At 40.1% G+C, this 10,934-nt stretch overlaps 1 protein-coding gene across 1 annotated transcript in view; it reads right to left on the reverse strand.

Moving 5' to 3' along the window:
* LOC150086465 (neuronal calcium sensor 1-like) overlaps window positions 1–10,112 on the reverse strand; it is a 105,040-nt gene extending 94,928 nt beyond the window's left edge. Inside the window, exon 1 of the mRNA XM_090371406.1 lies at window positions 9,922–10,112. Within this exon, the coding sequence (XP_090227532.1) occupies window positions 9,922–9,985 (64 nt within the window). The 5' untranslated portion in view covers window positions 9,986–10,112. The remainder of the gene's footprint in view (window positions 1–9,921) is intronic.
* Window positions 10,113–10,934: the final 822 nt, after the last annotated feature.

The following is a 10,934-nucleotide window of genomic DNA, read 5'->3' on the forward strand; positions in this document are numbered from 1 at the left end:
AGAGAGAAAAGGTTGGGATGGGTTAGAAAAGAGGAGAGAGAGAGAGAGGAGAGAGAGAGAGAGAGAGAGAGAGAGAGAGAGAGAGAGAGAGAGAGAGAGAGAGAGAGAGTATTGTGTATCATCATAATAGGAAAAACTTTTCTGACTTGCCGCATATCCCGTTAATATGCATCTGAATAAATGCAGGAAATGGCGCGAAATTTATGAGGGCCGGGCGGAAGTCCCGACGCCGGACACAGTTCGTTGTTCGACAGCGTTAACACGCTTATCTCGAGAATATAAAGCGTTAACCCCGCATCCCCGCCTCCTTCGAACAACGCGATGAAATATCGCGGTCTATCTATCCGTACCGCTGACGATGGAGAAACGCGAAATTAGCCATTAAAACATGTTCGCAACGGCAACTGATGTATTATTCACAACCCGCAACCCGCCAGGCATTGATAAACGCTTTACATTTTACGCCCACCCTGTCATTACAAATGTTCCTACCAAACTCTGCTAAGAATACGCGCAAAAATTTATGTTTCTTCGCAGGAGCCCCGCTGGCGCCGATTCTCGTCTGATTTCTAAGATGCAAACATTCCCACACGCTGTTTGAACCCACGCGCGCACAAACACACACACAGCGATTATCTTCAGGAACTATTTGATACAGTAAATATAAATCTTTCGGCTTTCTTATTCCACAGGGACTTCCTTCACTTCTGCAATTAATCCGACTTGGACTCCTTCAAGGAGCAACCAATTCGATTCCATCAAGGAGCTAACAATACACATTTTTCGAATCATTTTTTTTTTAATTTAAAAAAAAAAAAAGCATAGCATTCCTGTACGTATACGCATTCTTTCTTTTTTTCCTGCATTCTTCTACGCACCAGAGAGTAGTTCGTTTCGTTTTGGGATAGAAGGTTGTAAACACTGCTGAAGCCCATTTCATTCGATCCTTTAATACGAAACGCATTTTTTAACGCAAAATTTTATATTCTTAGTAATCATCTTTTGGCATTTGCAAATTAGCGAATAATTCTCAAAAAAAAAAAAAAAAAAAATTGAACTGGCCGAAAATAATCGATTGAAGCACGTGACTTCGAAGCCCTAGTAGGTCGATTGGTTGCGTCTATTGGAAAAGTATGCTGATTGTTTACAGAGAGAGCAAATGAAAACAGCTAAGCCGTAGGAGATGTTGACAGAGAAACCGATCTCGTCATTATTTTTCTATTTACACTTTCCGTAGCGGAATCAATAGCGGAGAACCTATTGAGCGACTCCGTAGGGAACGCTGCTTCTTTAAACCAACCGACAACATTAAAGAGTTTCGGCGTGTTTGCAAAATGCTCGAACACAAACGGGATATCATCTCCGTAATAATGATGCATTCACTGTCGGGAACGCCCTGTCCGCATTCCACGACATCGACAACGAAAGACGCGACGCTCCACCGGAGGTGAAAATCGTCACGGTCGACGTAAACGCTGGAAAACTAATCAGATATCGGACGCCGATTCATTTACGAAACAAACGGACGCTACAATTTCGATACACCCGGCCAATTACAATATTTAATTTGTTGCCAGAGCAAATTAAAAATTTCTCTCTTCTTTTCCTGTTTCCATAGCAACGACTTGGGACGCCAGAAATGAAATCAGTGCCAATTTACGCAGAAGCGCAATAAATTTTCTTTTTTGCAAACAGTTAATGAGATAGAAAATCGTTAAACTCATTTAGGACGAAGAAGAAAGCAAATCAGATCGGACCCTTGTATACTAGATGTGGGAAATATTAAATAACCCAGCTGATGTTGCTGATGAATTGAACAAGTATTTGCATCTGTCTTTACGGGCTGAAGACATAAACTCTCGAGTATAAAGACAAGTAATGCTCCTGGAGTTGATGGCATATACCCAGGCCAGAGATTGTATTGACCCAGTGAGGTTAATGGTGAGGACATCATGGACCCGAGAGAGATTCCTTTGGATTAGAGAAGTGTCAACGCATCTAATACATAAAGGTGGTTTTAAGAGCGAAGTCTGTAACTATAGACCGGTTATTTGACTTCAGTGGTAGGGAAAGTGTTAATTGCAGAGATTACGCAACCAGGAACCTTAGAGGGGATCGAATGAGGTTTATAAGGCTCTGAGAAGAGTTAGTAAAATGAATGAAGGTGGAATCTTCACCTATAAAGAATTCCAGAATTTGAGGACATAAATTCAAGTTACAGGGAAAAAAGTTTAGACTACATTGTAGGAACTTTTCTTTGTTGTGGAAGGTAGTTGAGGTGGACTGAAAAAATTCAAAGGTCAACTGGATGGTTGACCTGGAGGGAAACGTCTATGTGAGGAGGGAGGCGCATAATTTGTATTTTCTTATCTACATGAAGTGTATACAGTCAGTGCCAAAATAATTGTCTTGCCCTTGTTTCATAGATTTCATTGATTTGTTACTAAGTCGTTACCTTTGTCAGGTAACATCGACTTAGTAACAATGCCTTTAGTAGACAAGGACCACGTGGATGGCCAACAGTTGGTGAGAAGATTCCAGCTTTTCCCTTTGACACCAAATACAGGAGGCATGTCATAGAATTGGGATAGACAATATGATACAAGATACGTATTGTTTTTTAGTCCTCATTCTTTCCTAGAAATTCTGAAGAGCATTGATGTAAAGTTCTTAATCTTTTAGAGAGATGCTGTTAGTGTGAAGAGAAGGCTAGATGGTCATCTAGGAGAACATCAAGGTATTTGTGTGGAGAGAATATTGTTTGCAGAAGTTTCTAGATGCCTTCTGGAATTCCCGTGGACAAGAATGGATAAGTCATCGGCTAGGGGTCCAAGAATAGATCTTTGGGGCAGCCTCGAGTAATATGTCTGGATGCAGACTGGTGTTTGGTTTGTATCAAGAGAGAGCGATTGCTAAAAGAGTCCTTTATGAGAAGATATAAAAATTGGGGGTAATTTGCAACTCTAAGACAACGAAGGACACTCCCACACCATCTATAAATAAAATGAGAGTATATTTAAATGTAGATTCATCTAGGAGCCATATCCTGGTGTGTGTTTAAAATGATAATTGCTCAAAGACTACGAAACATCTAAAAGATTCTAAAACATCCAAGACGTCATTTCAACACGCCCAAGAGAGCAAAAATATTATCTTCTCTCGAAGAAACCATCTTAAATATTCAGGGGAATTCTCAATTGTTAGAAAATTCCTGGAGAACACATTTGGTGTAAAAACTTCTTTCTTTGCTCTCAACTGGTGTCTAACAAAGTTCACGCACGAGCACTTCGAGATGCTACCAATAAAGACACAGTGTCATAAAAATTTCATCCAGCCTGCTGCATTATTCCGTTGGCAATTGTCTTGCAACATCATGTTTTATAACGGTCCTTTTTCTTCTTCTTTTCAAAAACGCCTTCAGTCTAGCGAAACATCTTGGAACGTCTTCTTTACAATTCCGTTCATACAGCGCGTTCAGAAGTTTCTTCAATGACCAAGAACACATTAAAACGTTTGGAGAGAAATGGATTCTTCTAATGTACAATCTCTTTAAGTTTCCATTAAGAAAAGTAAGGCGTCCATCAAGATGATGAACTGACTTAAACGCGGTGCTCGTGACAGAAATTAGAATTCGTGTAGTCTCTTGCAATCCCCACCCATCTGAAACACCTCATTGTTCCCTAATTCTGGCTAAAGGGCTTTGCTCTTTTAGTTTTCCTCTGGAGAATTGGCTCCTCCATAGCGTTAATAAAAATAGGTCATCAGTCGATGGATTGTCCATAAAGCATCGACTCCGGTTACACGTAATATTGGGGTCTTAGGAGAAGGAGGCTTACCTAAGGAAACAACGAAGAAGAGCTCTTATGAATGTCAGAGAAAGAAGTAGCAATAAGAGATCGAAGTTGAGAAGGATTTACTGTCCATTTTGGTAACTATTCCTTTATAAAAGCGAGTATATACACTCCTGCACAAAAGTTTGGAATCACAACGTATGACAATGGTTTTCCTTAATTTTTTTTTTAAATTATCTATCACAATGTCAGGTTTCACATAAAAAAACAACTCACTCCATTCTTCAAACAGACCTTCAAGGTTCCCTAAAATTTTGGGAAGATGGGCAGACTTCATGGACTTGACGGTCCTGATCTTAGTTGGGTGTACTGTTGTCAACTGATCAATTAAATTTACTAATTTTATTAATTAATTAAATTTAATTTAAAAGGAAATCGTGCCCCAGACCAGAGCAGCAAAGCAACGAGCACAAAGTAGAAGGAGCGTTGTGACTGGGGAGAACTGATGGGGGAGGGTGATTCTCCAACCCATGACAGTTTAAAAAAAATGTGCAATTTGTGAAATGTTTGCGGAACTTTCCGGAACATGATACGATCTATTCAAGGAGAATGCCTTTGTGCAGAGAGTTGAAGAAATTAGGCACCAACTCGGGGTTCTGATGGGCGTCTATGAGAGTAAAAGTGTATCAGTGTTTAACGGCACCAGGGGTTCCCCCCCATCTCCATGTTGCGTTCATTGTCGTGTGAAACAGAACACTGTTGAGGCCAAAGATTTAAAAGAGTGTGGGTGTTCCCAGGTTTCGATCTCTCCACATGTACAGCATGGGTCCTCTACAAGGGTGAAGTCCATCAACTTTGCATTGAAGGGGCCGTGTCCAGTATACATTTTTTCAAGTTGTAGCAAGAACTTGTGGGTGATGGCTCCTTTGGTTATTTGTACCTTGTGGTTGTTGGTTGGATCTATTGTAAATTCCAGGAAAGTGGTGGTTATTCCCCTAGATGAGTAGTAGAGGAGTCCTGTTCTTGCGATTTCAAGATCAAGTGGAAGTACTGCTGCTGTCCCCTGCAGCTCAGTGTTACTCACCGTTCTGCAGGCGGGGGTGCTAGTGAGCAGCATGGTGCGTTGAATTGCATCCAGGGTTCTCTTATTTACGACCAAGACAGTTTTGTCATTCCAGATTGCTGAGGCGTATTGGGAGGAAGTCTATGAGAGTTTCAGAAGTAGGGTAGATGCCCTCGAAGGAATTAAAATGGGGTACCCATCAAGCTCTCAACTGCCCAACTCAACGCCAGAGTTTTTGTGGCATTGAGTTGACTGGATGGGATTCATCCAGTTATATTAAAGGAGACAACAAATGGATTAAGCAAACTCTTAGCCATGATTATGAAGGCATTCTTAGACTCAGAGGTGATCCCCACGTACTGAAGACCCACAAAGACCCAGCATGGATTTTTAAGGGGGAAGTCTTGTCTGATCAATATGATTGGATACTTGGATTCTGGTAAAGTTAATTTTAATAAAAATTAAGAAATGTAAAATAAATTTTACAATTTCCTCTCCAAATGAGATTTAAATTATATTTTCTTTAATTGTAAACTTTTGCATAATTTTAAATAATTAAAAAATAAAATTAATAAAATAAATAATCGCTTTAAAAATTAGAATTTCGAAATAATCCGGGAATTTTCAATTGCACGCGATAAATCCAGCGTTGCTACTCTAACTGTTTTAATCTTGCTGTTTTCTTCAGTTCATTAAAATGAATTAGCAGCGCGTTTCTTCGTTCACTTCATTTCATAATTGCGTGCGCATTCAAATAGAAAAACAGAATAAACAAATGTATGAGGAAAGAAGCCAAACTAGACTTGCGTGTTTAGTTTATGAAATTTTCACAATTTGACCTACTAATCTTGAATCGCGATTATTATTGTTCTTTATTTTTTTTCTCCCTTGGCTGATGATTAGCTGAGCTACGAGGATTTTCGCTTGCAGACTCACACCCAAACAATTCCCCAGACGTTCCAACAAGAATAAAAGCACTTTAAGCAAAATATCCGGGTAGGCGGGTTTAGTTAGACATTGAGTGCCATTAGTGTGTTGAGGTATTAGGGGAATTGTAGTGCTGTAGCAACTGAAGTGCGTGCCAAGACCTTTAACTGCTGGCAATCAAGAAAACGCGTAGGTCCAAGGTTAAGTGTATTGCAGGAAAAAATGTCAACCATGAATACGAATGAGAAGATTTAAAATTTTCTTTGGATTGTTTTTTGAACTTATCTCCAAACCCATTTAACTCAATATGGAAACTTATACACCTATTTCTCGTTTTGGTTAATTTATCCGGGTTTTTCTGAGGACTAAAAGGGAGGAACCTACTGTTTTAGTTTGATTTATCTAATGAAGATGGATTCTTGTCCATCTTGGCTCAATTGTTTCTGGAGAGTACAATTCTGGGTTTACGTTATCCTGGATTAAGAACCCACTCACAGATGGATACATAGCAGACATAATGGGATGCATCTGGTCGGAAACAATCTTTAGATAACTTGTGGCATGCAAATGTTGCTCTACTTGTATCAAGGGCCCCAATGTGTACCACGAAAACACCTCCAACACCTCCTTGTTGTTCACACCTGGCTGGATGGATCTACGGACTCGTGTTTTCGCCATATTCTGGTCCTCCCATCAGCCTGGAACAGCAGCACTTGGGGTTCGGCAGATCAGGCAACGTTTTTCCAATCCTTCACTATCCACTTGTGGTGTTCGTCAGCCCATTGTCACGTACCTTCTTGTTTTTCGCTGACAGGAGGGGAATCCTCTTCGGTCGAATGACGTGCATTCTGAAATGCCTCTTTGGTTGCTCTGTTTTAATGGATTATTTGACTGAAGGTAGCCCTTCTTTACAGCCTCTTGGCATCTCGCACCAAAGAGAGATTTTCGCCCACAGAATAGCCGTTGCTGGATATAATATGGTTATTGGAACAATTTCTCTTCACCAGAAAAACGATCATCCACAATAGCCCCAAAGACTCGCAGTTTTGGGATGATCCTTCACTAACTACACCTTTGTGACATACGTGCAAATTTTATTTCCTAATCAATATTCTAATTTTGTTCAAATGTTCACATATTGATAATGTGATTTGGCTGATGACATCCATTTTAAATAAATAGCGCTATACTTGTTTATTTCGAGCAGTGCTTTTTATTTAAATTGCGTAGTGTAATACCGAGCCAACTCGAAGTGTGGGACTCAAACGATAGAAGTTTGATATAATCTTGGCAAATCTAGATTGTTCAATAGCCATGCAAGAACTGCGGTTCTGGTCCTAAACCACTGTGGGTGTTTGTTTATATAAATAAACATACTGTTTCCGTTGTATAAACTGAGAGAGAGAGAGAGAGATTGGCTGAGTTAAAATGAGACAAAAGTAGAGATACTGAGAAAGGACGAAAGCAACATAGGGAGATAAACAGAAGAGAAATTGAGACACCATAAAAAGAGGGAAATGACAAAAAGAAAAAGAGATAAATGTGACATAGAGAGAGAGAGAGAGAGAAAGAGACAGACTGACAGAACGAAAGAAACAGAAAGAGAGGAAGAAAGAAGAGATACTTGAGGAATGAGGGAAAGAAAAAGAGAAAGAAATGCACAGATAGATTGAGAGAGAAAAAAACGGAAAGTGATGTAGATAGATAGAGAGAGAGAGAGAAACGGAAAGTGATGCAGATAGATAGATAATGAAAGAGAGATTGAAAAGAAGAATCAGAGAGAGAGAGAGAGAGAAAGAGAGAGGAAGAATCGGAGAGAGAGAGAGAGAGAGAGAGAAAGGAAGCCGAGGTACTTGAAGGAGAGAGAAATAGACAGAAAGGGAAAGAAATGCAGAGAGAGAGAGTGAAAGAAAAGCAGATAGAGAGAGAGAGAGAGAAAGAGAAAGAAATGCAGATAGAGAGAGAGAGAGAAAGAGAGAAACGGAAAGTGATGCAGATAGATAGATAGATAAAGAGAGAGAGAGAGAGAGAGAGAGAGAGAGAGAGAGAGAGAGAGAGGAAGAATCGGAGAGAGAGAGAGAGAGAGAGAGAAAGGAAGCCGAGGTACTTGAAGAAGGAGAGAGAAATAGACAGAAAGGGAGAAAGAAAGAGAGAGAAAGGAAGCCGAGGTACTTGAAGGAGAGAGAAATAGACAGAAAGGGAAAGAAATGCAGAGAGAGAGAGAGTGAAAGAAAAGCAGATAGAGAGAGAGAGAGAGAAAGAGAAAGAAATGCAGATAGAGAGAGAGAGAGAAAGAGAGAAACGGAAAGTGATGCAGATAGATAGATAGATAAAGAGAGAGAGAGAGAGAGAGAGAGAGAGAGAGAGAGAGAGAGAGAGAGAGAGAGAGGAAGAATCGGAGAGAGAGAGAGAGAGAGAGAGAGAAAGGAAGCCGAGGTACTTGAAGAAGGAGAGAGAAATAGACAGAAAGGGAGAAAGAAAAAGAAGAAGAAGAAACAGAGAAAGAAGTAAGAGATATTTGAAGGAGCGAGAAAGAGAAAAGCAGATAGAGAGAGACAGAGAGAGAGAGAGAGAGAGAGAGAGTGTGAAAGAAAAGCAGATAGAGAGAGAGAGAGAGAGAAAGAGAAAGAAATGCAGAGAGAGAGAGAGAGAGAGAGAGAAACGGAAAGTGATGCACATAGATAGATAGATAAAGAGAGAAAATCAGAGAGAAAAAGAAAGAAAGGCAGATAAGAGAGAGAGAGAGAGATTGAAAGGAAAAATCAGAGAGACAGAGAGAGAGAGAGAGAGAGAGAGAGAGAGAGAGAGAGAGAGAAAGCGGAGATACTTGAAGAAGGAGAGAGAATGAGAGAAAGAGACAGAAAGGAAAGAAATGCAGATAGATAGAGAGAGAGAAAGAAAAATAAGAAGAAACAAAGAAAGAAATAAGAGATATTTGAAGGAGAGAGGAAGAAATGCAGACAGATAGAGAGAGAGAAAGATAGAAGGAAAGAGATGAAGAAACAGATAAAAGGATGTGTGAAGAATGAGAGAGAGAGAATGAATTAAAGAGAGGAAAAGGGAAACTGAAAAAGAAAAGACATGTGAAGAATGAGAGAGAGAGAGAGACCGTTTGAAACTTCTCGCATTGTTTTTCCATATCCTGAGGGTTGCAAAATGATAAAACATTGTTGGTTTGTGTGATAGGGAATGGACCAAGTCTGTCAGGTAAGACAGTTTTGAACAGCTGATAGAATTAGCAGGAGAAAGAGCGGATGTTCATTAAGTTTTATAATAATTAAGTTTCACGCATTCTCCTCTTCCTCTCAGACTGAACATTGTTGAAGCTGACAGGAGGAGGTCTGAGGAGGAGATGAACACTAAAAAATGATTTAAAAATTCACTCGCAGTTCTTTCGGTTGGATTTGTCAGCCACCAGATTTCTCCATTCACACATTTCACCCAAAACTGCAATCACAAAGTTGCCAATTGATTTCCACCCATCACTGCAACCAACACCGCCCTTCCCTCGCTCATTCATATTTTAAAAAAAGAAAAAGAAAAGCTCGCTTTTACAGAAAACAAAAAGCGAACAACCCATTAAAAATAATTTTCTGTTTACTGTCGAAGCAACTTGACAACAGATCCAGCCAGCACACCTTCTTACTTATATTGATCACGCATGACCATTGCACGACCTGCAGGTTCCATGCAGACCGCACTTCTCCCAAACAGCGCGAAATGCGGGCGGAATGGTACCGTTGCAAAAATACCAACATCCGAAAAGTAGGACAATCAATACCTAATCGAAAGGAAAATTATTCCCCAATCTTAATCTTCATTCAATTCATCCTCAATTGCCGATTTGAGAAACAAAACCACGCACGCCACCAAGCAACAAGGTCTGTGGTACATTAAACAACAAATACTTGAACAAAAGGGTTTTTTTGTTTATTTGTTCGAGTGACACACTTCTCCTCGATCAATTGTTGCTTTCAAAGTCCATGGTACGAACAGTACGTGATGGTACAGATTGTCTTCTTCGCAATCTACTGGAGATGTACGTACCAGGACTTTGAAAGTAACGCACGTTGCCACACATCAAAACGAATCGCCTCTTTCACTCCACTAACCTAAAAATTGGGTGTAAAATGTACTTACAGTGGGTACAGGCTTCCAGCTCCTGCAACTCCTCTTTGGTAAGCTTGCTGTTGTGTTTTCCCATTGTCGAACCTGCTTAATAGTCCATTCGGCCCACAGAAGTCCCCATGTCCTGCCACCGGCGTCCAGTTTTAAACATATCACGGCTAACGTGCCGGGACTGTGATAGTACCTGCTGCCCACAGCAAAGAGTTGCCGCATATAGCGAGTAAACATGTACCGTTTCCTTGACAACAGAGAATCAGCTATCGACGTTCGTCCGTGGCACCATCTGGCGGACTCTTTGGGGACCATCGTGACTTATGAGAGAAATGGATTCTTGTAATTACGAAGGCTATAAATTTTAAGGGTATCGTGAAATAAGAAGACATTTTTCTTTGTATGTACAGTGACATTGGGAAGAATCGTATGTGTTCAATACAGAAGAGATAAATAAATGATACACTAACTGGCTAAAAAATTAGAAACCTTTTATCTGGTAGGACCATCTTGTTCCTCAACTAGATGACTCATGGAGTCAACCTTCACATTTGACCATTCTTCCATTAGTTTTGCTAGAGGAAAAACCATTTCTGGGGGAAAAAACCATGCTAACCTCGACTGAAACCGATTAACTCGGCCACTTTTTAAAAAAAAGACTCATAAAAATTTCTCCCCTCATCGACGGGATTCGAATTAAGGTCTTTTCCACCCGGTGTGGGGAGGACGGCAATCCTTCTAACTGCTCTACCCACGAGGGCTTTCCATTAGGATATTTGTCATCTGCTGTACTTTAATCATTAAAGAACTGAGAAGCCTGACACCTTTCCAATATATCCAAAAAATTCTCAATTGGACTCAGATCTGGAGCATTAGTCGTCTAGAGTAGATGCTGGAAATCTTGGAAACGTTCCTCGAACTATTCATAAACAATTATCTCACGTCTTGAGAGAATCCATCGTAATGTGTGTATAAATTAGGCATTCCAGGGTGAAGTTGGTTCCATACATCAGAAAATATTCATTATTCCAATC

The sequence above is a fragment of the Mastigoproctus giganteus genome, chromosome 4 (genome assembly GCF_048544385.1).
Source record: "Mastigoproctus giganteus isolate SK-2022 chromosome 4, ASM4854438v1, whole genome shotgun sequence".
In the NCBI taxonomy this organism is placed as follows: domain Eukaryota; kingdom Metazoa; phylum Arthropoda; class Arachnida; order Uropygi; family Thelyphonidae; genus Mastigoproctus; species Mastigoproctus giganteus.